Here is a 27497-nt window from a genome sequence, read left to right as displayed (position 1 = left end):
ATTGAGCTCAAAATGTTAGTAACTCTATGCCGGTAACAATGTTATCAAAGCCGAGGGTCACCCTGATCCGGACTCTATCTACCTCTGTGAGGAATGAAGGTGATCAAAATTGGCATGAAGAATCACATGAAGTCCAAAACACGTAGCTCAAAATTGTGAATTCTTGGCTGGTTTCAAGATGGATTTCATGTCCAATGTGACATCCCGGTTGGAATCACTTCATGGACAATTAAACTTGGTTCATTTTCAGATTCAGAATTGGGTGGTGTTCCTTAAAGACACGATCGATTGTTTTGATGATCATGGAGATCCTCTCTTGAGTCAGCTCTTTTTGTTGGACATCTCAACCGGACGATATGTTCATCGGGCTCAAGGGCAAAAGTTGGATGTGGGGACTAGTTTGGATATTGGCTTGATTGAAGCCAAGATCTCCGATGCATTTAGTGGGACCAAATTATGTCCAGGATTTCCAATCCAAGATGTAGTGGATGCCAACCAAACGACCAAGGTTGTGGAATATCCTTGGCGGAGACAAGTATCCAACGTGTGTCAAGCCATCTTTACTCCCACTGTGAAAATAGAAAATGGCCAAGAAGACACAGACCTATCAACGGCTTGTCAGCCCTGTATTCAAGCTTGGCAAGAGCTCACATGTAACGATGTCCCAGAAGTCGTCAAAGACACCCGAGATCTTCTCGTCAAGGAGGAGAGTGGTGACGACGATGGTGATTTGGAAGCACATGAATTCCTAGATATTGGTGGAGCATTGCCAGATGATTACGATTCCGAGTCCTCGGGTGATGACGGTGACGAAGCTTATGAGGATGACGATGAGTGTCCGTGGGATTACGAGAAACCAAACCGAAAAAAGAAACGACTAGATCAACCCAAAGGTAAGAGGACGTCCTCGAGAAAGAGGAAATCCGCGAAAGAAGAACCCGAGGAGCCGCCCATCGATGGTAAGACCTACCCGTGTGATCATTGCTCGAAAGTCTTTACGAGACGTCGCAATCTACGGGTTCACAAAAGTCATCTGAAGAGAGAAAGTCGTCAAGTGGATTGCAAGGAGTGTCAAGTGGAGAAAATCCCATCTCTCAAGAAACTGGTGGACCATGTGACAGCATTTCATCCCGAGAGTCTACATAAATACCAGAACTACTTACCCGATGACCAGGATAAGGACAAGATGAAAGAGCCACAGCAATGTTCCATTTGCGATCTCGTCTTCAACGGCAGCATCTACATCCTCCGACACCGACAACTCTACCACGAGATTGGGGATTTCGAGTGTGTGGAGTGTGCAGAATCCTGTCTCACCTACTACGACCTTGTCCTTCACAATCATCAGAAGCATTCGAAGGCCACCGAATATATCAAACCCCACACGGAAGGCATTCAAGTGATTACTCACGAGGATGGGAAGATCGAGAACCGAAGAGGCACTCTAACCTGCACCCTGTGTGACAAGCGCTACGCCAACGATGCGGGCTTTCTGAAGCACATGAGGCACAAACACTCTTGGGGCGTGCTCGAATGTCTGCCTTGCAACGAAGTGTGCCATTATGCCAAGGACTTCTTCGCTCACTCGGTCCGGTTTCATGCTCAAAACGGTGAAGTGAAATGTCCCACGTGTGGGGTTGGATTCGGTGTCGACTCCCCGGAGACGTACGTGTCCCATTATGCCGTGTGTGATCCATCTTTCAAAATGAGTAAGCAGGATGGTTCCTGCCATTGTCAATACTGTGGGATGCAATTTCTGAGTAAGCTAGCCTTCGGGAATCACGTCAAGAGTCATGAAGGCTTTGAACGATTTAAGTGCACCTTCTGCGAGTATGGTTCCAACAATAAGACGGTGCTATTGGACCATGAGAAAACGCATCTGCGAGAGAAAGGATTGACGAATGGTGACAGTACCGAAGTGTTGTACTATCATTGTGATAAATGTGAGAAGCGCTTCAATTCGACCAATGCACTCCGCTTGCACAAGAAAAGGGTTCACGAAGGCATCAAACGGCTTTTCAAGTGCCGAGAGTGTGGAGCGTGGTTCAAATCGAATACGCCTCTGTACAAACATCGACAAGCCGAGCATGGATATGTGCCTGGGCGTTTGGGGAAGAACCGACGGCGTATTGTTAACTTTCAATGTAAATAAATCACTTCTAGTCCAACGCATATTTTCTGCGTGTTTCTTGACCTGGGTTGCCTTAAGTGTCAGATTTAGATCAAATTTTAAGGGAATACACCGTGTATTAAAATTTCATTGGTAAGTGCTGTCTAGAATGCTCCAACTGAAATCGCTGGCAAGAGATTATTCTCAATCGTTTTTTAAGTAGGAACAATCATTAATATAGCACATGCAAAAAAAAGCATATGACAAAATCAACTTTACGAAATAACTTTTTGGGGATTCTAAATTAACTGTATAGCCGATGTTTTAAAAAAAGCAATCATACATTTTTTGAACCAACAATACCCAACTTTAGCTTTAGTTCGTGCTTTTAAGCGGGCCTTCCGTACCTTTTTGCCATGACCTCCCTAGTCACTCTTCAAGTCGTTTGTCAGCTTACCAAATTGAGACTCGGCTTGGTTTCAGAGCCTCCAAATCTTGCGCTGTCGAACTCACTTTTACGCTTTTTGTCCTAAAATCGGTATTCGGCCATTGCTGGCGAGTCTTTTTCACAAAATTGTCGCAGTTTCAAAAGCATACATATAAAAACCTCATTTAAGAACCATGCTTCCGTAAAAATTGAATGGTCTTCCTCAATAATCGCATGCTTTTTTTTAACTAGTGGACCTAGGGAGCTTGCTTGGGTTTTAGCTGAGTTTGTTAACCAAAACCTGGGCCTGAAACAAGACCCATCAAATGTAAGGAGGTTGTCTTACCTTTTTGCATTAGAAATTGAGCTTTAAATAAAGACATTTGGCCTAAACTCTTCTTCTCGTCCATCTTGCGCCTTCCGGGCCTGGTTTGGCGCTTTTCTCGTGCCAGGTATACGGAGACACTGCCCATTGATTCGGTCGCCCGCTTCCAAGGAACCCTTATGTGTATACTTAAAAATAGCTCTATTATAGTTCCGAGTATGTGGTAAAAACAAGGGGCTCAACTCACCACCAGCCGAGCTCTCAAAATTGGAATGCCATGGTGAGCAGCCCTCTTGGTCTGCCAAAAAGGGACAGCTTAGTTCAAAACGCCTCCGTTGTCAATCATGGATTTCGTGTCCAGTCTCTTGGAGAAATTGGACAATCCGCAGCGGTCCTTGAATCTCTTGCATCTGGTCATTCAAAACTGGATCGTGTTCCAGCGGAACACGTTCGATTACTTTGACGAAGATGGTGATCCTTACCTCAGCCAGATCTTCTTCATTGACGTGTCCACGGGGCGTTACGTCCACCGGGCTCAAGGCCACAAAGTGGATGTGGGCACCACCCTCGATGTGAACTTCTTGGAGACCAAACTGACCGAGGCGTTTTATGGCACCAAAGCCTGTGTGGGATTTCCTATCTTAGATCACGTAGACACCAATGGAACATCGAAATTGGTGGATTATCCTTGCAAAAGACAAGTGTCCACTAGTTGCCAGTATTTTTTCCAGAACCCCGCTTTCAAACTTGAAGCAGGGGACAGTCGAGAGCAATGTTTGTCGGCCTGTCCGCCTTGTTTGACCGCTTGGCAGGAGATTACCAGTAATCCAACTCAACCAGTCCAAGAATCTTCCCAAGGTGGACAAGTGGAGTCGGTGAAAAATGAAGAGGTGGATGAGGATCCTGGCTATTTTCTGGACTTGGATGCGGCTAGCTTGCTCAAAGAGTCCGATGATGAGTCTCTCCTTCCGTCAGATGATGATATTTGGGAGCCCAAGAGTCCCGAGACGACGTCCCTCGCAACTGATATCAAGCAACGACCCGCCGCCAAAAGAAGAAGAAAACGGCATCGCGAAATCAAAGAGGAATCGGATGAGTTACCCGAAGACGGCAAGACCTTCAAGTGCAAGCATTGTCCGGAGGTGTTCACCTCTCGGCAAGCCCATGTGAGTCATATGAGAAAGCGAAAGAAGGTGAAGCGAAGTAAACGTCAAGTGGGTTGTCCGGAGTGCAAAGATGCCAAAGACATTTACACGTTCAAGCAATTGGTTGAACACGCCATGGTCAAGCATCCCGAGAGTGTGTATGAGTACGAGAAGTATCTTCAAAATCCCGAAGAAGAGCGGAGGATGCTCGAGCCGATGACGTGTTTCAAATGCGACGGCATTGCCAACGGCAGTTTGATGGTCTTCCGACATAAAGAGATTTACCACGATCTGGGTGATTACAGATGCGACGAGTGTCAAGAACCGTGTCTCACTTTCTACGATCTAATGATTCACAACTTCAAGTGCCATTCGAAGCCCACGGAGCACATACAACCCAATGCCGCCGGATTGGACACCGTCATCCACATGGACGGCAAGGTTGAAGTGAAACGAACCAAAGTGATGTGTCCGCTATGCCTCACTGTTTACAAACGCGATTGCGGCTTGTTCAACCATTTACGGACTAAGCACGAATGGGGCAGGTTTTCATGCGAGGCCTGTGAGGAGACGTGCCATTATTCCAAAGACATCTCGTCTCACATGATCAACTTCCATGGCCACGATCCTGAAGTCAAGTGTCCCAATTGCAACAAAATGTTCAGTTTGAAATTTGATCCCGATAACTTCCGCAACCATTACAAAGAGTGCCGTGTGTACGATTACCAAAAGAGAGCAATACGGTCCAAGCAGAAATCCGGCCCCTTGCAATGCCATTACTGTGGGAAAAAATACTCAGTTAAACAAACCTTGGATGCCCACATCAAGATGCATCAGGGGATCATACGCTATCGTTGCAGTTATTGTGATTATGGCTCCAACCACAAAGCCGTGGTCCTAGATCACGAAAAGACTCATCTTCGGAAACGGGGGCTAACCAATGAGGACACAGGAGTGGTTCTGAGCTATCAGTGCGATCAATGTGGGAAGCAATTTGCTCAAAGGAATAGTGTGGCCCGACATGTCAAGGTAGCCCATCAAGGTATTCGCCCAAGCTATCCATGTAAGGATTGTGGGGAAATATTCAAACACACCGTGGCTTTGTACAACCACAAGAAGGAGAAACACGGTTTTGTGTCTACGCCCGTAAATAGAGGCAGTCGAGCGGTTGTGGATGATCCCATGGCTGGATTGAATTTGTAAAGGTGACGACAAGTTCTTACATCATCGGTCCTTCCCCAAATGGAGGCCCAGTACAAATATGTAATTCAAAAACGGAGTTAGTTCGCAAAATGACAGAAGGATGCCTCTTCGTCACAGTATTTTAGAATTCAGCTTGCATTCGAGTTAACTTCCGATTTCGTTTCATTTAAACTTTTTTCTAGAGATTATTGTAAACAATACCGTCTTGCTGGATGATGCAATTAATTGAAGCAACATCACATCAGATTTAGGCCTTGGAACAATGTCCATAACATTGATCTCTTCCTTCTGGTTTGATGTGGATATGAATTATGTGAAATACATTTTCGGAGACAAATGTTGACACCAGTTTCGCAAAACATTGATTTCATAGTTTTTTGAGTCTTGAGCTAAATTTGACGTTGAAATAATAGTAGATTTGCATATTTTGAAATCAATAGACCGGGAGGAATAAGCTTGAAAAAGTTTCTCACTTATTCAAAGTAAAATGAATAACTGTTCCTAAATAACCATTCCCTCTGGCACCGAGTCGGTAAGGTTTCGTACATTGTAACACGCAGCGACTTTCGAGACCCTCTAAAACTAATTTTACAAACCTTACGTTGTGTAGGAGTTACGAAGTTACGCAAAGATCAACATTTTGTACGGCTACGACTTCAAACCTAGTAAGGGTTATGACAGCTATTTGTCTAGGAGCACTCACTCTATCTTGGGAACCCGTCTCAACTTGCATGAATGGACCATTCAAGAAGTTTGCGAAACACTTGGTCATAGAGATGGAGAAGTTGGAACCCCAAAAATATGCTTTGCTGGCACATCAATCACTCAATCGATAAATCCAACGCCGGGAAAGCCTTGGCCAATTTCTTTTCAGATATTCTCAAATCGTCCAGAGATCCAAAATTAGAGGAAAATACATTGTATTTTCATAGGATCAGATTTTGGTGCAAAGCAATGGCAAAGCAAAGCAATCTCCTTTACCTTCGGTTTGATCCCTCTATGGTTATCAAAGACCAGTTGTACTCCTCAAACATCTTTCTTTCTGCCCTCGTCGTCATTCATCAAACTAGGATTTTCTTGTCAGATGCCTCAACCAACGCCAATAGTATTCAAAAAGTGGGGTAACTCGATCGAGTTGGATATCGAAGAAGACTGCAATATCTTGAGAGGGCTTCAGAGGTTAGAATGAAAAGAGTTCAACTAGTTCTTTCCTTAAACAGCCACCAGTGAATGATGTTTTTCTCAAAGTGATAAAGTTCAAGTTGCATTGTGGGACACTTATCAAGTCATCTGCCTAGGGAAAGTTTTGCACAAGTATTTTCTTTAATTTTGACCACCAAACAGGTCCGGAGTCAGGGACTCAAGAAGAAGTTATAGAACTCTCTAATATACTACTGACCAAAGGGAAAAAGCAAACCAAATACATTCGCGTTTTAAAGTGATTTATGCATTTTTGAATTGGTTGGAAAGGAACTTGTTATGAGTGGACCTGAAAAAAAAAGTTAAAACCTAAAATAGACCTTTCTTTGGTTTTCCAATTTTACAACTTTCGCACTTTTTTTTTTCAACTTTTTAGACTTTTTCTTACTTTTTTTGTTCTTTTGGGATGTGTTATGCCCTTTTGATGTGATTGGGGTCATTATTTGCTTTCTTTTTAACTTGTTGTTCCTTGTTTGGGAACGCTTTATCTACTTCGGTGGAACATGTTTAGATGAAGGATTAATTCCTCAGCCTGAACTTTTTAGAACTTTCTTGGGGAGTTGGGTTTTCACTGAATTTACTAACCGCTACAAATAATGTAATTCCCGGTAAAATCAAAATGAAAGATTGATTTGTTTAGTGGTTGCTAGTTAAACTTCATACAATATTAGGTCTACCAACAAATGTGAATATCAAGTTCAACCTTCTTTTCTCGATTTGGAAAATTCTGCAAAAAAGAAAGCGGCAGTTGAGCTACATCTGCCGTAATGGGTTTGATCCAACCCAAATTTGTTTTGTGAACAAAAACGCCCTCAGCTGCAGAGACAGTTGGCTCCAGAAGAGAATCAATTGTTGACCATGACATTTGTATCAATTGTAAACGTGTCCTAATATCAGGGCATTAGTAAGGTATTTACAGTAATTCGTTCCTTTTTTCGAAAAAGGAACTGTAATTGCATCATTACATTTCAAAATTGTGTAATTGTAACGACCCAAAAAACAAACTCGTTACTCGTTCCTTTTTCAGCTGCCAGAATGGCCTTTCAATTTCGTTAATCTCGTGACTGCTTAGATTTCAACAGAAATTGCCATTTATTGCTAATTCCATCTAACGTATTACGATCAAAGAAAGTCAGAGTTGAAATTGTGCTTGCTCTTAACTACGCTGAGGGTGATCTCGGTTTTTAATCTGAAATTGTTCTTGCTACTTTATTGTTTACATCTTTTTAATCAAATTCCGTTGGACTGAAGAGCTGATTCAGTGCAATTGTCAAGAAAGGAAAATATCTCCTTAGCTTGACTATGATGCATCAAATTTCTAGAGCCTCCTCATTTCCACGACTTAAGGCAAAGACTTCTCACAGGGAAGCTTTACCGACTTCACAATGTCTAATACTGGTTTCCATCATGACTTTTGCGACATTGTTTCAAACCTTCAACAATCATTATCCCATCCAGGGTCCCAGTCTTGACTCCTCAAAGCATTATAATGGCAAGGCTCTTTAACTAAAAATGTTGACACAAAATCTTCAAATGTTACAAATTAGGACTCCATGAGTCAAAAAACACAACTTATTTTAGAAAAGAATGGTCTTGATTGGGCAAAAACCATAAATTATTGGTAATCTAAAATTTGAGTAAAAGTAATTGTAACGAGTAGCGCCATTACTTTTTATCGAGTAACGGTTGTGTAACGAACTATTGTTTTTGACCAAAGTAACTAACTGTAATTCGTTCCTTTTATTGAGGAACGACTAATGCCCTGCCTAATATCGAACATGCCAAGAAATAAATGTTACTTTCTTGTAAACTCAATGGATAACCTAGGAAATACAGTTGGGTGCCTAGAATGCAGCAAAGAGGCTAAGAGGGCCTAAAGACAACCTTTTCCCCATTGCAAGATTTCTTTTTGCATTATTACGACTTGTTTTTTTCTGCATATTTACACCATTTTGCTAATGTTCACAACTTTTTTTTTTCAAGTTTTGACAACATTTTTCCAAGTTTTCCCGACATTTTTTTCGCATTTTCTCAAATTTGGCCCTCTTGGTTCCCAATTACAGGAGGTCGTGAAATTATATAACAATGGTGCATCGAAGCTACGAAATGAAAAGGCAAACATTAGTTATTGACGACACGTTCTCCTATTGCTTCAAAGGATGATAATTCAGTTTGACATTTAGTCAGAACCGCATGACATATCAATGCATTATCAACTAGTTCGTGAAAAAAGCCACTCGTTCACTTGGCATTCACCGAGCAGTCATTTGTTCATCTTTATCTATCTTTTCACGCTGTTTTCCCCCTCGCATTACATTTTGCAGTATATTCCGTCATTATTCACAAACCTTTTTTAACGAACTGTTCTTAAAACTTCCATCATTTACATATTCATCAAGCGTTTTCATTAAGTTCCGAGTAGAACCGCACTTTTCTCCCGATCCAGGGGTGGGCGTGATGATGAGTGCTGATTTCATGGACCATAAGAAAACTTCGAAACAACCACATGATCTCTTATTTGATCATAAATAGAGAGCAGATTTGAAAGCTTGTCAAATGGAAAACATTTTTTCACATTTGTTTTTAACGGAAAATCTTTTGCAAGACATTTTGTTCATATGTGACTCTTTCCCAAATTTTGACCAGGAAACCCACTATTTTACTTGCATAGCACTTTTCACTTGAATTCAAGGAAATTTGATTGAGTACATTACTTTCCAAAGCTGAAACATCAGCAAAAGGTGAAACTAAAAGCAAGATTTTCCACATTATGTAAACTTTATAAATCCATTCAAAATGAAGCATAATGAAGGGAAAATAAGCACGGGAGGACATTTATTTGGATAGCGCTTCCACGATTGCGTTTTTATATTGGAATTTTGCGGCATCGTATCAGCAAGGAAAAAGTGAAAAGACAATAAATAAAGTTTGCAGGTGTAGGTAGTATCCAGAATATCCATTAGGGCAAGGTAGCTAATGTCAAAACGTACACAAAATAAACATTTGACATTTCAGTGTTCTGGGAAGCTATAATAGATAAGAACTAAAATTGGAACAGATTGGAACCATTGAGGATGCTTTTTTGGAATCGTCCAATACTTTTACCTTGCAGGGGAATAAGAAATGAAAGTATATCCAGTTATACTAAAAAAGCAGCACTTGCTAACAGTTCAATGTTTTGATGTGCAACAACAAAACATGTTCATATAATCACACAGGCTGGTTGCTCGTTTCAAAAACCTTGCCACTTTTTTTCTTCACTTTTATAGTTGTTTTGATCACATGAGAATGTGATTGGCTCAAAACATCACTTTCATACTCATATCCACTCTCTAATTATGAACATCTGCAAACACTGAAGATCAAATTCGTTTAGATCGATTGAGCTAGAAATGCAAGTGGCCATTAAAGATAGCCAATTAGCCATCTGTCATGACGTCATACGGGCGAACTTCAAACTTAATATTTAAATTTATTCATAAATATCTCGGTTGGCACATTCCAAGTGTTAAAAGCATTAATATATTGCTAAGCCACATAATATAGATTGATATCATTTACCCGTACCAACCCGTAGAAGCGCCCAACCATGAAGAGCATGGTACTAGATTTTTTCCTTTTTTTTTTGCCAACATTCTGTGCCGAACATCACGAGTTCTTCAACTTGCTTGACATATTTTTACACATAGTAGATGTGTTAGAGCATTACGTTTTCTAACAGAAAAACTTTTGGTTTATACTGCAGTCATTAAACAAACACTTCGAGGTCGAAAGTGTATTAGATAAGCAATCCAGGATTTCCGAACACTGAGACTTCGTGTTTGTCTCCAACATAGAGATATGACTCTGAGTTATGTTACCCGTGGGTCTTTAGTAAAAACAAAGCCTAGTATCTTATCTGATAACTCTTGTGACTTGATACGTTCGTTTGGATTCTGATCATTTTTAGTGGGAAAATCTAGAAAAATAAACGAGTGCAACATGGGTAGATCAGACAAGAAATCCAAAGGCGTGAAATCTACATTGCTCGGCTTCCCGGGAAACAAACCGGTTTGTCCTCCTCCAGCAACTTGGGGAGTCGGGGGAAAACCACGAGGACACCTAAATTCCCCTGGACCCCAGGATTGCCCTTACCCAACCTTATCTGGTAACGAACAAACGGATTATCCCATACCAAATCCAAGAGGTTCCTTGGAAATGCCCAAAATATCAGGATCCGGAGGCGGATTCAATCTACCATATGGGCAACCATCACCAAACTTCCATGGAACACAGCAGGTCCCATATCCTCCCCAGTAACTGCTATTGTTAAGGTTTAAGGGATATCATGCTTATTTTTCATCCAATAATAATTTAACAGCCAAGTGAGCAGCTTATTTCGTTTTCTTTCCTCCTATAAAGTACAATACATGGGCAGGTAATTCTATGTCGTTGTCATGGCCAATCTCATGCGAAGAAAGCTAGATTGCGCCATGCTTTGGTCCTGATGACTCACTGTGGAAGCTCTATTCATGAATAGCACAATAATGGCACTATCGGGAGAGGTCGCATCTCTTACCTTCGAGGCTCGGTTAACCAAAGCTCCGGGTCTAGCACTTTTTGGAGAGAATGGTGTGACGGGAAAAGAGTATTTTCTTACCTTGAAGGGTACCGGTGATGTTTCGAAAATTCCAGGACTCAAAGAGATTCAAGAAGAGGAGATTGAGTTTCTTCTAATCCTTGACTGCTCCAGCTCGATGGAAGGCAATCCCTGGCATCAAGTTCAAAAGGCAGTGCTGAAAGTCATGCACATGATTAAGGCCAACCAAAAGCTGTCCTTAACCGTCATGATGTACAGCAATAGTGCTCGTTTCCTCACTTTATCTTCGGATTTTCCAGTCGCACAGAAGCAAATATTAGCCGTGCAAGCCTCTGGTGCAACCAACTTTGTCTCTGTTTTTGACACTATGGGCCTGATGTTGAAGAAGAGGGGCCTTCCATCAATGAACCAGGAAAAGAAGCGTGACATGGTGGCGTATTTCATGACCGATGGTTGCGATACTTGCAACACCCATGATGGAATCATGACGGCTCGGGAGAGCCTCAAAAGGACCATCGCAGCCTATGGTCAAGTCGTTCACATCCACGCACTCGGATTTGGTGTTAACCATAATGAAGAGTTTCTGGAGAGTTTAACTATGATCGGTACTAGCGATGGGTCTTATAACTACATTGACCCTAAAATGGGCGGTAATGCCTTGGAAGAAAGAATAGTCGGTCTATTGACCGAAGAAGCCGGACTAGTCGGGCGGAATGTCTATTTGAATCTTCAGCTATCCGGAGATAATCAGTTCTTGGGCGACTGGTTTGGCTCAAGCTGTCAAACTTCAGTGTTGTCCGCGTTTTTTGAAACCAAAGGTGACCAAGCCACAATCGAAACATCCAAGTTTGTCCAAGTTCCAAATGAAGATACCTTTGGGATCAACGTGGGCCTACTTCAAAACCTGCAAGAGACCACAATTCCAATGTAGTGCCATGTCTCCAGAGTTGAATTCGTCCAAGAACCTGACCAAGGAGCGATTGAGCGATTGGAAATAAGGAAACTCAGAACTGGTTTCAACTTTGTCACCGACCGATTGGGTGACGTCAGTGGTGAGAGTATTCCAAAAGAGGACATGGACGCCATCCGACCGCGTTATGAAGAGCTGAAACAACGAACCCAAGAGGTTCAAAGAATAACTCCCATGGCCAACCGTGAACATGACAAAGATCTGGATGAGCTCATTAGGGCCGCTGAGGTTGGTTTGGAATTATCGAGAAAGGTTATGGAACCAGAGAAAATGCTGGCCAAGGAGGAGCTGCGCAAGGAAATCAAAGGGATTAGAGGTGGCTACAAGGTAAGATCCGGCCAGATGTATAATTCTATTCAATCAAAGTCGACGCCAAGATCAGCCCAAGATCGTTCACGCTGGCAAATGAACAGTGGCCTGGTGGATTGAGCAAATGAAGATTATAAGACTGTTGCACAATTCATTTATTCTCGGCCCATTTGAATGTTTTACGAAATAAAGTATTGCCTTTATAGTATTGAGCAGCAATGGTTTGCAAGAAAGACACCTTGTTCCAAGTGACCAAGCATCGATGAATCCGCACGTTATTGTAATAAAAAGGGGCAACATGTCGGATTCCTCTTTGATGTGCATCGTCTTGCTTTTGCCGAATATGTTCCGCGGATTTCCCATTTTTGTAAACAACCAAGTTGAAATAGTCGCCACCGGGGTTCCTCTCCATCGACAAGTAGAACCAAACGATACTTGGATCCAGATTGCCAGTCATGGCTTTGTCGACGGCCCAACACTCAGCCGTGATTTCATTATCATTGGTACATCTATCCACTAACTTGGGTCTTTCTCCGATGAACACAGTGCAATCCCTCACCAACTGAGGATCCGTGGCAAAAGCGTCATCCAAATCGCCTGGAAAAACAACCCGTCCTGAACGGGAATCCTCCAACGTGAAATCTGCCAGAGGTTGCCGATTGGCCAAAGCCGCTTTGATTGCTGCCATAACATATTCAGTATCATTTGGCACTTGCAGGCTTTTCAACTCAGCCTTTACATCTGTTGGAATTGGTTTCGTTGGTCCTTGGCCTTGTTCACTATCATCCGTGGTAATTTCCGACAAAATCTGTTGGGCACGCTGGTCATACATGTGAAATCCGATTTTCTTATCATTCGTTTCGAAGCCATCTATGAGTAGGGCGTCTCTTGCTTGCTTCAGTTCCACGTTTGGATCGGATGCAGCATTGATCAGAGCTTGTCGAAGGAGTTTAATGTTCTCCAAGGATTCCGTAGCTGGAGTGACATAAGGCAAGGCCGGAAACTCCGGAGTAAACGTGAGAATGCGGACTTGAGCCGCCTCTGCTGGATGATATCGTTGGAACAACGCCAAGGAAACCGCATCTATTGCGGCGAAATCTGCTTTCTTGGAGACTACGGCATGAATGGATTGAACGTGAGCGCCCGTGGTACAAACGTTAATGGTGGTGGCCAATGTTCTCCCAAGAGCTACGTGAAGTAAGAGGTAGCCTGAGCAAGATCCCAAACTGTTCACTGCGGCTGTCTTCCCTTGGAGGGCATTGATTTCGAACACATCGCTTTCGTTACGCACAATCACGGCAGAACTATAAAAGTAATCTCGACACCCGGGGGCCTTGTATTTGGGTGTTGCCACAACCTGGTATAAACCTCGCTCCCCGGCAACTAACGGCCAACCACACGTCTGCTTCAAATCAAATGATGTCAGGCCTAATTTTTCTGCCTGACGTACAATGGCCTCTTGCCACACCTCATTGAATGCTTTAATGTCAGGTAAATTGTACATGTTCAATGATATCGTCATCTTGCAGATACTTAAATTGTAAATTCGGTTTTTCAATTTGGAAGACCTGTCACGCGAATTATCACAATTGTAATGATGATTATGCTAACAGCGATGGGCTTTTAAAGAGGCAAAAGTGGGGCACAGAGTGCATCACTAACATACACACCTCATGATCGCGTTCATTCTTTTAAAACGTGTTAACATATTGAGTCAGCATATTATCTGTTTGGTGAATTTCAGTTACCATCTACCCAGACTTTGTGATCGGAAAATCATTTTTCAATTGACGGTTGGTAATTGCTAATCACATTTAAGAATAAAATCCTCAAACCAGAGGTCAATTTGAAAACCCTCAAACTTGTATTTGTCAAAAGAAGTTCATTGACAAGCCTGAATTCGTGAATTATTGTTATCGTTTTCATAACATCCCTTTATAAAGAATCTCTTTAGGCACATCTCCTTAATCCTTAGTTTCGGTCCAATTAAGTTTAAAGCTATTTTGGCCATTGTTGACACAAGATTATTTTGACCAAAAGCACAGAATTACACAAGAAAATTCAAGGACTTATGCCATTCTAGAAGGAAATCTTCAAAATACACATTTTCTATCAGTTAACTTTTGTTTTGTAACAATTTGAACTAGTTTGCACGTCTTATGCAACTAATTGTAATCAACCCTTCATTCAAGGTCTGCCAACTCAAATTCGTTGGTAAACCAAATATCATTTAAATATTGAAAGGTAATAAATAAACGTATTATAGGGGCTGCCAGGTAGGAGTGAAACGAACTCTAGCGGACAAAAAAAGGAAAAAGTGCGTAGGTAGGGGAGAACCATGACTGTTTTGCTTCATTCAAAACTTTTGAAATCATGTGAAGATAGATACAAACAAAAGTGATTAAACTTATTTTGAATGATTTGACTTTATGATTGTAAAATAAGAGTAATGAGTAGAGACTTTTTTGTGTGTACTTTAAATATCGTGCCATTTTGGGGCATTTTTAACGTGCAGGTGGTTTTTACCAAATTTCGAAAAAAACAACAGTTTCAGTGTCTAGACTTTCATTTTGATAGTACTGGGGATTGCATTCCATGTAGTGGTTAGATAAGCCCGTGAAAACCCAAACCCAAAAAAATATTTGTTTCGTTCTCTTTTATTTTCATGGACACATTCCTTTAACAAGTAAATTGATTTCAACAAACGTACTCGACAAAATTACTTGCACATCAATTTGTCATTTCCATGGTGTTGCTATCTTTCAATTGAGATTAGTGAGCCATCTAAAGTAAAGAAAATTCAAGGAAAAATGTAAAGCGGCCTCACAGGAGAAATTAGTAGTGCTACTGCCTTGGCCAAACCCTGTAAATACCTCAGTTTGCAAAATACAAATGCATCAACTTGGTGTTCCCATAATTGTACAATGATCATATTTTTTTCTGTCAGCAAGAAAATGTAATGAAAGGGACTGAAAGTTCCAAAATAAGACTACTTTTTTATCATATTTTTGCTGACTCAAGTTATTTTGTTACATAGATAGATTTTGTTATAGGAACACTTTTCTCATGATTAGATACTTTGAGCAACTGGTTTTAGGGTTTGTATTTTAACATATCAACTATTTCATGAGCATGTAATTCCTGAGGTTCTGGTAAGCAAAAGTTTGTTTTCACCAGGACCTGAGCAAGAACTAGAGAACACTGATAATCAGTAATGTTTCAGAGGCTAAGCTGCAAGACGGTAACATGAGTTGGAAGAAAACAAAATGACAAGTTCGAAGGTTCCAGGACAACTCGACCCAGCGGACAACTCAACCCAGTACAGAAATCCAGCCCAATATGTAGGCTTACAAATAGTTCATACTTATGGAACAAAATTAAAACTGTGATTGATTTGGGTTGATTTGTCTGCGGGGTCAATTGGCCTGCTGGGTTGAGTTGTCCTGGTTGGGTTGTCTGCTGGGTCGGGTTGTCTATTGTGTCACGTTGTCCGCTGTGTCGAGTTGTCCTGGTCAAGTTGTCCATTGGATTGAGTTGTCCTCTGTGTCAAGTTGTCCTGGGTCAAGTTGTCCTGAATCGAGTTGTCCGTTGGGTCAAATTGTCCGGTCACCTAGTTCGAATTATGAAGAAAGAAAGGGCAACAAAAGGAAGGAAAAAATAGAAATGAAGTAACACAGTTATTTTAAATGTTAGTTTGTTCAGTTTTTTAAAGATAAGAAACGACTTCAGGATTGCAAAGCAAAACAGTAAAAAAAAAATATTTTACGTGTTAGTTTGCTCAGTTTTTTAGGGATTCAGGTATGGGAGTAAATTATAGATTTACAATTCAGTTTTGTTTGGTGCATGGATTGATTGATGTGATAAAGGGGCGTATAATTGCGTTTATTTTGCATCAAGATGTCAACTTTTTGCCTAAAAAGCAACCAGGGTTGCTTTAGAACCCATTTTCAATTTCTCTTTATAATTCAGAACTTCGTATTTGCTCAAGATGCCTTGACCTAAAACCTAATGCCTTTACCTAAAATCCTAAAGTAAAAAGCTCACATTCCAGTTCAAAATACATCACTACATTTGTATTGCAACAACCAGTTTGCAATTGAATTCGTATTATACCTTTTTCTGAAAAGTAAACCGCTATTTATTTGCGGATTGTACCATTAGACAACATTTAAAAACTATGCACAATTGGGTTAATCTAAAGAAAAAGTAGGATATATCCTCAATGGGGTCCGTCAGGGCTGGAGAGGAAAGCATTTTGAAACCTCGCTAGAGGACATTTGAGCGTTGTGTTGGCTCCTAGCCTGTTACTTGAATTGGAAGGAAAACTTCATAAAGCACCCTCCCAACAGATTTGCGTTGGATTGCGAGGTAACGATTTGCTAGCGGGTTTTCGTAGAGCTTTCCTCTACGGGCTTAACGGCCTCCATGATCATTCAGACCAAGTAAGCAATAAGCCATTTGAAAGGAGAATATTCAAACACATTTTGTTCAATAAAAAAGACCAAAATAGTGAGATTACGAAACGAATTACATATTTAAGAGAATCCATTCTATATATCGTTAAACCTAATGGGTGACAATAATAAATTAAAATCAGACGGGATCGAGATCCCGTGATCGGGAAAATAACGTTTTGAGGCACGACCGCTCACTTCTGAAAAAGGTCTCTCTTTCTAGATAATTGCAACTGATACAGAGACTGAAGTGCACAAGTAGATTAATAAACGCAACCGATAGTGTTTTGCACTTTCAATAAATTGAAAGAAAGAGAGACTTAGTCTTTAGAAGACACAACCTATTTCCATTAAAAAAGCGTTAAAGAGTGAGTATCTTCGCCACTAGATGCAAAACCAATCACATTTCATATTTTCCTTTTAACCTTGAGCTTAGGTACAATTGTAATGCAAGTATGGTTAAAAACCGATGAAGAGTAACAATTTTACTCACATCACTCAGCAACTTGTCACTAAATTCTTCACAAAAAATTGAAAGCATGAATGAAAAGCCAATGTCAGCTACTTAAATTAGAATTGCTAGTTCGTTGTCATAAAGACAAAGATGTTTTCCAATTCTACTAAGTAGAAATGTTTTCCTCACATTATTAGAATGAAGTTAGATGTGCAAAGCTTTGTTGGGCATCGAATGTTGTTTTATGACTAATTAGTAGCATTGAAACTGATTACCTTGTACGGTCTGCATATCTCAGCCATGATGCGAGATATAACATAGCAACCCACACCACTATTTACCCAAGACATACCAGCAAAAGTACTTTTCTTCAATCACGACTTGAAGCACCCTCTATGGCATCTTCCCAAGAGGTTCCTTAAAGACGTCGATTTGGTAATCTACATTAAAAAGAATTTCTAATTACGCTGGCTCGTCGTCTTGATAGGAACAGCATATGCTGGACGTTCTACGTACTCTAAAATGCCCACCCATGCTGCTTTTACTGATGGTGTTCTCATTCCTCTCCCATCTCGCTTCCCTTTCTCCGTTGTGCCACGGAAGTTCGCCACGGAGTTTCTTTCCCTCGGTCTGTCTCCCGGCTCCTCCTCGGTTCCCTGTTTTCCACCGGTCCAAGTTACTCATGTTCCATCTTTCCGCGTTCCTTTTTCAACGCACGTTAGGCCAAGCGTGGCCAAATTCAGGGTTGTTTGACTCATTTGCCCGAGGCTTATTCAAGTCATGTTAAAGAAAAATTGACATTCATGAGTACTTTTCAGTCCCACAATGAGGCACAGTTTGAAAGTCGAAGCTTTAGTAAGACTCAGATGACTACCAATCGGCACTTTTAGTTTATGGGTTAGTTCTATCCGCTTTTTTGAGCCCCACATCTCGGAGTCACCTTTAACATTTTCTCTGCCGATCTTTTGCTAAGCCTTCTTTTCCCTTTTAGTACCCACAGAATTCCCTCTTGAACAAGAGCGACAAGAACTAAGACATACGAAAGAGTACATCTCAATTCCAGAACACATTTTCACCCCCATTTGCAGGAGAAAGAATAGGCCTCTCCTAAACGCCAACAAGGAAGGCGCTATTCATGTTTTGTGTTTGTGCTTTTGAAAAAGTGAATGAACAAGAGAGGGGAAGTGCTTGTTAAATGGCTTGGAACATTTCACACATTCATCTCAATGGGCACGAACGATTTCAATTGCCAATTTGAGCTCTGCACAAAGTCAGGTAAGAAGCACATCGACCGAGATCTATGATATTTCATTTTTGTTTAACGTCACTCATTCGTTGTTTGTTCGCGTGATTGACGTTGCCATTGTTTATGGACATACATTAAATAGATAAGTGGGTTTTAAGTGACGTTTTATAAAATCCTTTCAAAGAACTTCTTCACATCAAATATGACTGATTTTGAAAGTCCCACTATGTTCCGAACAGTTTATTCCGTCGTCAGGAATGCCGAATCAGAGCTCGATTAAAGGTCAGAGCACGGTTCTCATTGAGCGGTCACCATTAGATTAAACCCACGAGCATGAAATCTTAAGTACATACTCATTTCAATGTCAAAGAGAATGCTTAAGATTCTGGAATATATTCAAGGGCAATGCGTCAACAGTTTGAGCCTGAAATGTTCCATGAAGCTTTTGAAAATAAGGAGGATCGAATGTGGATCGAAGTCAATTTCAAAAGAGCACTTGCGACTGATTTCTTGTTAGTCTGTTCTCTTCCTCCTCGATCAATGCCGACCTAAGTAAGAACTGGCCTCTCTCAAGTACTAGAGATGGTTCTAGATACACAGATGATGCCATTAGGAAGCTGAAAGCCCTCCATTAAATTATCAAAGCGAGATATGTTAATAGCGTTCCTCGCCAGTTCTTCTTTCTGTTTCTGATTGTGGCACTACGCTCTTCAGAAGTGTCATGTGGTAATATTGAGGAGCCCCGGAATCTTGTGTACTTTCCTCTCTCCTTGACATTTTAGTGTACCTAAGTAGAAATGGGTAATAGTTGTGGGTATAAGAGCCATAAAACAGACAGGAAGATGATCTTGTGACCTGGTGAAACTAATATTTGTGAGATGGGAATACATCGGTGAGCCCTTTCAAGAGGTTTCAATTTTCTTATGACATGATGAATAATTGATGAGCGGCAAAGATGATGTAAAAAGAGTTGGAACTGTTGACTTGAAAGTCACTTCTTCGACGGTTAAGGGACGTATTTAGTGATTAAACACTTTACAAGAGCAAAAAATAACCGTTCATTGAGAGAGGGACCGATCCTTGCCTTTTTGTGAAGCACTGAATATAATTTCTGAATGTCATGGAATTTCCTGGGACTGATTTGGGAACCATTTGTGCCGCATTCAAGTATAGAGAAGTTGAAGTTGAGCCAGATTATTATATAAAATGCACCAGACCTCTTCAATGGGCGGCGAGTGGACGGTGTCATAAGGAACAACCTGTTTCCACGTTCCCCAAGCGAGCGGGGAATGCATTGTATTGCTGAGCTTGCGTGAGGTCATAGCCTTTATGGCGCTAGTAACATTAAGGAGAGCGAGAGGGTTATTGGTTTCCAGTAATTTGGGAACCATGGAACAGGATCCTTGGGGCAATAAATGCAATGCCAGACATGCTGTGAGTTCCACAGTTCAACGACCATATGGGAAGTGCATTTAACATACGGACTTCGAAAGCAACCTAATTTCAAACTTTTCCTGTCCTCGATAAGAGCGCTTGTTTTTCGAGGGATAATCCACACAGAGAGCAACTTTCAAACATGCTTGAGATCTAACCAGGTTAATTTCCAGGTTCCAATTAATGTCCCAAGCGAGGCATGACCTAAATTTCGGTCCTAAGCCGGGGATGCAAAAACCAGTTTGAGAGAACTTTTTGGAATCCCTAATTCTCAGCCTTCATTGGCACCTATCTGGTATTTTATGGCTCCTTGATTGCCATTGGCGACCCTTGCAGGCACCCTAGCATACAAACAAACAGTTCCTTCTCGCCCCTTCCTTCACTTCGTTCCATTCTCCTTCCCTTTTTTGGGAACAGGAGCAGCCCAAGACAAGCGGCAAAACTTTGCTCCACTTGCCTCGAAAAATTGCTCTCATTATTGGAAACGCCGTTCGACACTTTCCCAAGCAAGAAGGAATTTCTCACCAAACTCGACTTTGGAACACGCTCCAGACCCTCCGCATTTCAAAAAAGTATAGCACTTATTTTACCGCAAACGCCCCCAATTTATAGTGGGAGCAGCAAAAAAGCTAGACTGGTTTTTTTAACTCGCCAGCTTTGTTATGACACTGATGAACAAGCACTTAATAAACATGAACAAGCTTTACGGTGAAGTTGTAGCACTTAAGTTGAACAAGACAATTTATCTTTCCTGGGATTAAAATCCCAGGATTCATAACATCTCGCACCAGGAACTTCTAACAGAAGGTCAAATCTGTTCTTGTTGATCCCTTGGTCATCCTTTACCTAAACCAGCTACTGTTAATCCTTATCAAAAAGTTTTGTTCGTACCGTTAATTAGAGACAACGACGAAGGTTTTTCAGAATAAAGAGTTGCCAGTCTTCCATGCCATCTTTATATTTGAACTTTACAACTCACATCAAGAACAATATCACTAATTAAGATCAGACATTTGTGCAGTAAAAACGTTGTTGATGAGGATAAACACTGTTAAAAAGATTATAGGTTGCGACGAGATTTGAGACCTTAACTTTTGATTTGCCACCACTTGCCAGACATGGCCAAAAAGGTAGCCAGTAGCCATTGTTACAAGTTTTACACTCCCATGGGCGAAACCTTTGTGCCTTTTGTGTCTATTTCCATGGTAGAGGCCTAAATGACAATGGGATTTTGGCACTGAGGCTCTAGTCAAACTTTCCAGGAAAGTGTGATGTATTCTTCACACTCGTGATTGATTGTCAGCGTTTGGTGGTCACGCTGTGCTTTTACGGATTCCTGTTCGCTTCTAACATTTCCCAAACATTGATGGAACTAAATTGCTCACCCACCCACAACTAGTGTAGTTGTGGCATTACCGCCTACGTGTTAGAGAAGATATATCGAGGCTTTCGATGAGACATGCTATCACTAAATATCTAACATACCCTGTCTTATGCTTTGGTGTATTAGATCATAATTGATAGTTGTAGAATAAAACAGTATATTTTTCCCCGTTCAGCAATTTTGTCTTCAATTCATCGCAGTTTTGAGCTTGAGAGTGTTGAGTAGTGTTCAGAGGACGATTCCAAGTAAGGATGATCTTCCCCATGTTAAACGAGACTTTTTGCAAAATCCTGCACCTATACGAGTATGAGGAGAAACAAAAACACTAATTAATCAAGACATAAAAAGAAAAAGAATTACATCTCGGGAATCCCGTGGCAATTAGACACCATGTATAAACTTGAACTTATTCTCACACATACTCGTAACTTATGAAAAAAAATCAATCTGTTTCAAATTGGGACGATAGTTGAAAGAGGTATCGAACCACCACGTGGTCAAACGTTTGAGAAAAAGGAGCTCATCGACGGGCTTAAGCTCAATCTTAATTATTTTACGACGTCAGAAATTCAAGGAGGAGTTTCCCACGTGAAAAGAGACATGTGGAGCACTTGTTCAACTTCTCAAAGACATTCAAAGTGTCGTTAACCCAAAGTTCGAGACAGCCAATCTTCGAGGGGAGGATATTCGAGCTACGAGTATCGGATCTCCTGTGTGCTAGATTTGAAATAATTGGACATGTGGCCAACGGTGTCCAAAACTTTAAAGTAATGGAACACCACAGGTCAAGGAGCACACTTACAAGCTTATAAAAAAAAGGGAAAAAGAGCTGAAAGTCGATATTTCTACCTTGACGACGAAATGTTTGCAACTTTTTGATATTTTGCATATTGCCCCTCTTAGTTGAATCGGACAAGTGGGAACAATAAAGTTTTTGATGAGATACTTAGTACAAAAACTGAATAGCTTATCATCTTGCTGTTTTCTATCGCTCTTCGATCCAAGGTAACAACTCACCACCAGTGTTTTTGCTTTTGTAATGCTTGGGAATGGGCCGAAGATGGCAAAACATCATCAAATTTAGATATGCTTGTTTTTACTTTAAAATCCCGTAATTGACGGAACTGCAAAATTATAAACGAGGAAAACTTGCCTTTACAGTCCACCGGAAGAGCAAAAAGTTTAATGCTCAGTGGTAAATGGCACATAAGGGCATGAGTTTCGGAAAATGGTTTATCAAGTTCAATTTTCCTCGTTTCATATTTGAAACTCATTTTTCCGTCTCTCGCTAGTTTCAAAAACATGAAAGAGTTTGAGCTTTTTTCATCTTCATTGCACAGAAATATTTTTTTTTCCGACTTCATCCCGAATCATTTAAATAAGTGTGCTTGTTTGATAAGGTGGAGAGCTTCTAGTAAACACATTATTGCTGTAATAATTATACATTGAATGCATTGTTTGATAGATGTTACTTCATTCTGACATGAATTAACCCAGTTTGTAGCAAATTTTTCATATCTCAAGGTGTTAGCATTTTCAATTGAACATCTCTAGTCACGAGCTTATAAAACAGCCATTTGTCCCTGCTCCGACAACCATTCTATTACAGGCTCGTTTGCTCTTTGAATATTTGCAGAAGTGAGAACGTTTAAGAATGCGACCATTATGCAAGAGAGAGACATTGTGACACTTTCACTTCCGCAGACAAATTTCCAGGATGCCTCATTTGACTCATTTCCTGCACAGAGAGTAGTTGGGATGTGTCTAGATGCTTTTAGGAAGTTGTCCATTCCCACCGAAACATGAGAAAGCCAAGGTAATTAGAATACCACCACAAACATCACCATTTCTGCCACCACCGCAATAGCCGTACAGACCACGATACCCAAATACATGTTTTCTTCCCCTAAGTAAGCTTCACTCATCATTAGGGACAAGAACACACTGAAGAAAATGACAAGAATCTCTAATCAGAATTAACAATACGAGGCTTTATTTGAAGGGAATGGCTCATTTTGTTACCTTTTTACGAGTTGGCTTTCTGTCACAATAAATTGCTTCAAATTCAATCTAGCCTGACTCACCTAAATGTTCCATAAGAATTTCTGCTCTACTATGACTTGTGAGAGCAAGAGTGAAATGAAGAAGACTGGGCGTTAATAGACATTTCCAATGGGTCCTATTGCAAAGAAATTGCTCCATCCTCGTTCGATTTCATTGGAACATTTGGAAGGAAGATCCACCTTCGCCTTCTTGTAATCCCCACTTAAGCTCAAAGGAATGGACACTTAATTTTCAATAAAACCGAATCGCTATTGTTCCAATTACATCCGACGACTGTGCAGCTTCTTATGGTTTAAAGCGGGAAAAGCTCCGGATTTCACTGACACCGTCAATGGCAAACTTAAAGAGTGCTTTGGAGTTCCAGGCCGTCAGTTCAAAGGTTTCTTTGGCCTTGAAACTATTGGACCCCAAAGTAGATATTGATAAGGTCATACCGCAGATTGCTCACATAACCTTGAGCCATAGTCATTTGGCGCATCTGCCATCCATACACCCACCAACCCAGTCACCCACTGTTATCAAGTAGCGAGGCTACAATCCTCAAAGTCTGCTAGAGATTTTGTAAGCCTCAAAGAGTCTTTTGTCAGAGCAGTTCTTTTGAGCTCCATCGGCTCTTGAAAGCGAGGACTCCGTGATTTAAGAGAGATTCCCAAGTTATCAACCCCATCCAGGTTCAATTCACACGGTCCATCACGACCCTAAATCAACGTTGTGAGCCCATTAGTAGGATCTGATGGGAGTTCCATTTTTTGATATGGCGCTGATTGATCCAAGCCCGTGGCTGCTTCTTTTGGTGCTGCAGCAGCAGCGTCTACTTTCTCCAGACCCTCTGAAAAATGTGACCCAAATCTCTGTTCTTGTGGAATGTTCACTTGTCCAAGGGGCTGAGGTGATAAAGCTGATCCCGGTTTTAATAGATCCTCTTCAATCATTCGAGCTCGAAATTGCGGAAAAGAAACCATGGAAGATGTCGTAAGGCTCTAACGGTGTGGGAAATCAAGGAATTGGGTTTGGATGCTACATACAAGTATTCTGCAAGAGTTTAGCTCGGATATGATTTATCGGTGATCCAACCTGCAGAATGACTACGTCTCCGGACTGCATCACTTATTTATGACCCGTACTTTTTTGCCCAAAAGCACTTCATATTGAAGAGAAATGAACTCAATTTGTAACCTTGGGGAATTGAAATAAATCCCCCTTTTCGTGTTTCAGTTTCCTTCTATTACTTCAACCCATTGTTCCATTTAGTTTTGAGCATTTTAAACAAAGGTTTTTAGCTTTTGAGGTGCAAGCCTGGTTTGCCGTAATATTTTCCGCCTGGTTTCCGTAATAAATCAGTCTTAAGAGGTGGTGCAGTCAAGGAAGCCCCTCGGAAAATTCTCCGCATTTCTCGACAGGGTGCCCCACCTTCTTTCATATTTCCTCAGTTCCAGAACAAGAGGCCCAACTATTGCAATACGAGAATTAACCTCACTCAAACTTGGAGACTGCCATGTTCTATTCCGTCCAAATTCAATCCATGTGTAAATGGCGTACTTCTTACATTTTGGCAACCCTGGCTGTTGAGGGACATTGTAACTGAGATATTTCCTGATGGAGGATGCTCTGGTGTTTTTATTTTGCCTCTATCCAAGGCAGAGGGTTTAGCTGACACCACAAGATAGTGATCATAAAGTGTACACATTGGGCATCAAGTTGATATATGGCCACTCAAACACACTCGAAGATCGGCTTAAAATGATTAAAACCAACGCACTATATAGAGAGAGACAAGGACAGAGATAGAAAGAAGTGGTAGCTGGCCTTGAAAGGAGTCCCACAAATCCCAAGCAATCTTTTAGCTCGGGTCTTGGGTCAATATACTGCATCAAGGTTGGCTTTGATTGGTAAAGAGAGACAGAGAATAAGAGAGTGCCCAACATCCACCAAAGAGCAAAAAGGAGAATGGAACAAAAGGGAAAAAAAGAACAATCTTCACTCAACTTTAAATCCTGGGCGATCAAGAAACCCCTGAAAAAGTGCCGACAGCACTGAGACAACTTTCTTTCTCACGAATCCCTGTGAGGCCGCAAGGGTCTCGCAGCTCAATTATGTTTTAATGAGCCTGTCTTATAGGTCTACTGTTAGTGGCACTGCTTTTGTTGCCTCCCAGTCCTTTCATCACATATTCATCCATGCCGTTATGATTCTAGACCACGTGCTAGGGGAAGCAGAGCTTGTCAGTTAAATTATCCGTCAACATTCTTCAGAGACCTTAAATTAACCACACGCTGCTAGTCACTCAAGTTGTCAAGCACGAGTTCCGGGGACCCGAGGGGGTTTGATTTCAACACAGGGGATGGAAGTTGGTTTTATCAGTGATTTCAGAGTGGTGGGGAAAGGGCCCCCGAAAATGAGAAACTTTTCGCCCATCTCCAACTCCATTTACTTCCTCTTTCTACTTCTGCTTGTGTGGCGATATCCTAGTTGAGAGCCGAGAAAACGAGGACGAGGATGACGAAGAATAGGAGAAAAGGGACTTGGGCAGTTGGACCTCTTTCTGTGTCCTCCGTTCTTGATCCTCGATCCTCAATGGGAGTGGGTGATGGAATTCTTGTGTGGAACTTGGTCACATTTCTGTATCCCTGGACCTGAAAGAGGACCAAAGGTCGAGACCATTTTTTTTTCTTTTCTGGTGCCATTAGTGAGGGTACAGGGTAAACTTGAACCAGCCTGCCTTGATTAGTTGGACACGATTGCCTTCAGAAGTGACACGGAGACAAGTTCCACAGGGATGGAAGGATTAAAAGTCATTTCCTCACACTTGACAAATGAACCAGAAGCCGGGGGAAGCGGAAAAGAGCAATTGAAATAGGACTTCTTCTCTGTGCCCTTATTTGATATTCACGCTTGAGAAAGTGTGGTGAGATCCCCTGTGGTTCTCTGTTTTTGCACATGGAACACGATCATTGCTCACAAAGAGCTCCGTAGGATCATTGTTCTTGGAGACGCCCCAGAAAGAAAGTAGAAGGTTTCAAGGAACTATTTGGGTAATGAGCTTTTTTGTCCTCCCAAGACACCCTACACTCTCCTTCTCGTAAGACAAACACTCTGAGGAGGGTCCAAAATGCCGACGACCTTGGGTCTTACTACGTTGAGCCATTAGGCTCTGTTTAGTAGGCAAGTCCATTAAGCAAATCTTCCTCATCACGGGTTTATTGGTCCTCAGGTATGGAGACAACGGAAGCCAGCTCGGATCGGAGCCAAGTCTGCCCGATGTAGTCAATATCAGAGACCTGACCAATAATGTGGTTTCAGGCCCATAATCAAACCCAAGTTGCCCCCATGGAGCTAGCTAACCTATAGTACAACAGGCAAAGAGACCATCACTTACTCACTCACTCACTCAGTCAGTCAAGCTCGCAGGAACTTGAAGCTGGAGGAAGGATCTTTGATGGTGATACGAAGTTTTCCACTTAAGTTGGGCAAAAAGACAAGAAGAGTGAAGTGGGAGGAGAAAGGAGAGGATGAGCAGCAGAAGAAGAACAAGAAGAAGAAGTCGACGTTGAGAACGAGGAAAGGCCTCTTTCTCAAGCTCAAAGATCCATTCTAACTCAATTGCTCCAACCTGAGTATTGAACTTGAGGTAACTTTTCGAATTAAGAGACTTCCCGAGGATTGGTTTTTGACTTGAGATATCTTTTAAGCCGGAGCCTTCACGTCCGTCAGGCTTGTCAGGCGAACTTTGGGACAGATCCATTCATCCAAAGATAATCAGGAGCTCGCCCAAGTAGTTCTATATCAAAACAAATGAAGCCATTATTCGTCTGGAACGAGACCCTCCAATCATGGCGGGCCCAATCTGTGCCAGCTGGTTCCTAAAAGTTGCCAAGGATATTGGATCTTATTGATCCTATTTTAGGCCATGATTACTCGGGAGGTTATCTCTCGTTAGGCCTTCACAATGTTCTATTAATGGAAGGCTGTTTGGTTGGCAAGACTGGAATTTTATTTGCCTAAGAGCCCTTCTCACGTGCCCTCAATGAATCTCACGAGCTGTAGAAATGGCGTCTGATGCAAAAAGACCATTGGGAATGGCCAACTTAAATGAGATTCATTGGAAATTAGTCCGCCTTCCTCCTCACTGGCGACGTGTCTTGGAACTTGAGAGTTCGAGGAGAGCTGTCGCGTTTATAAGATTCCCCAGGAGA

At 41.5% G+C, this 27497-nt stretch overlaps 4 protein-coding genes across 4 annotated transcripts in view; 3 read left to right on the top strand and 1 right to left on the bottom strand.

Annotated features, from left to right (window-relative positions):
* Positions 1 to 70: 70 nt before the first annotated feature.
* On the top strand, positions 71 to 2174 carry LOC131888783 (zinc finger protein 878-like). The gene has a single exon (XM_059237714.1). The coding sequence runs from the start codon at positions 179 to 181 to the stop codon at positions 2150 to 2152; it is 1974 nt and encodes a 657-aa protein (XP_059093697.1). The 5' UTR covers positions 71 to 178; the 3' UTR covers positions 2153 to 2174.
* An 839-nt stretch (positions 2175 to 3013) lies between these two features.
* LOC131888782 (zinc finger protein 184-like) lies at positions 3014 to 5553 on the top strand. Its single transcript, XM_059237713.1, has one exon. The coding sequence runs from the start codon at positions 3207 to 3209 to the stop codon at positions 5208 to 5210; it is 2004 nt and encodes a 667-aa protein (XP_059093696.1). The 5' UTR covers positions 3014 to 3206; the 3' UTR covers positions 5211 to 5553.
* Positions 5554 to 12408: 6855 nt separating this feature from the next.
* LOC131888795 (uncharacterized) lies at positions 12409 to 13826 on the bottom strand. Its single transcript, XM_059237728.1, has one exon. The coding sequence runs from the start codon at positions 13788 to 13790 to the stop codon at positions 12420 to 12422; it is 1371 nt and encodes a 456-aa protein (XP_059093711.1). The 5' UTR covers positions 13791 to 13826; the 3' UTR covers positions 12409 to 12419.
* Positions 13827 to 18164: 4338 nt separating this feature from the next.
* The window catches only part of LOC131888794 (uncharacterized), a 32305-nt gene continuing 22972 nt past the window's right edge, over positions 18165 to 27497 (top strand). Inside the window, exon 1 of the mRNA XM_059237726.1 lies at positions 18165 to 18451. Within this exon, the coding sequence (XP_059093709.1) occupies positions 18343 to 18451 (109 nt within the window). The 5' untranslated portion in view covers positions 18165 to 18342. The remainder of the gene's footprint in view (positions 18452 to 27497) is intronic.

This window comes from Tigriopus californicus, chromosome 10 (genome assembly GCF_007210705.1).
Source record: "Tigriopus californicus strain San Diego chromosome 10, Tcal_SD_v2.1, whole genome shotgun sequence".
NCBI lineage: Eukaryota > Metazoa > Arthropoda > Copepoda > Harpacticoida > Harpacticidae > Tigriopus > Tigriopus californicus.
This window is presented reverse-complemented; position numbering and strand designations above follow the sequence as displayed.

What these genes read in the sequence shown, in the direction of transcription:
- LOC131888795 (XM_059237728.1), bottom strand. Translation starts at nt 13,790, where the DNA reads ATGACGATATCATTGAACATGTACAATTTACCTGACATTAAAGCATTC.
- LOC131888783 (XM_059237714.1), top strand. Translation starts at nt 179, where the DNA reads ATGGATTTCATGTCCAATGTGACATCCCGGTTGGAATCACTTCATGGA.
- LOC131888782 (XM_059237713.1), top strand. Translation starts at nt 3,207, where the DNA reads ATGGATTTCGTGTCCAGTCTCTTGGAGAAATTGGACAATCCGCAGCGG.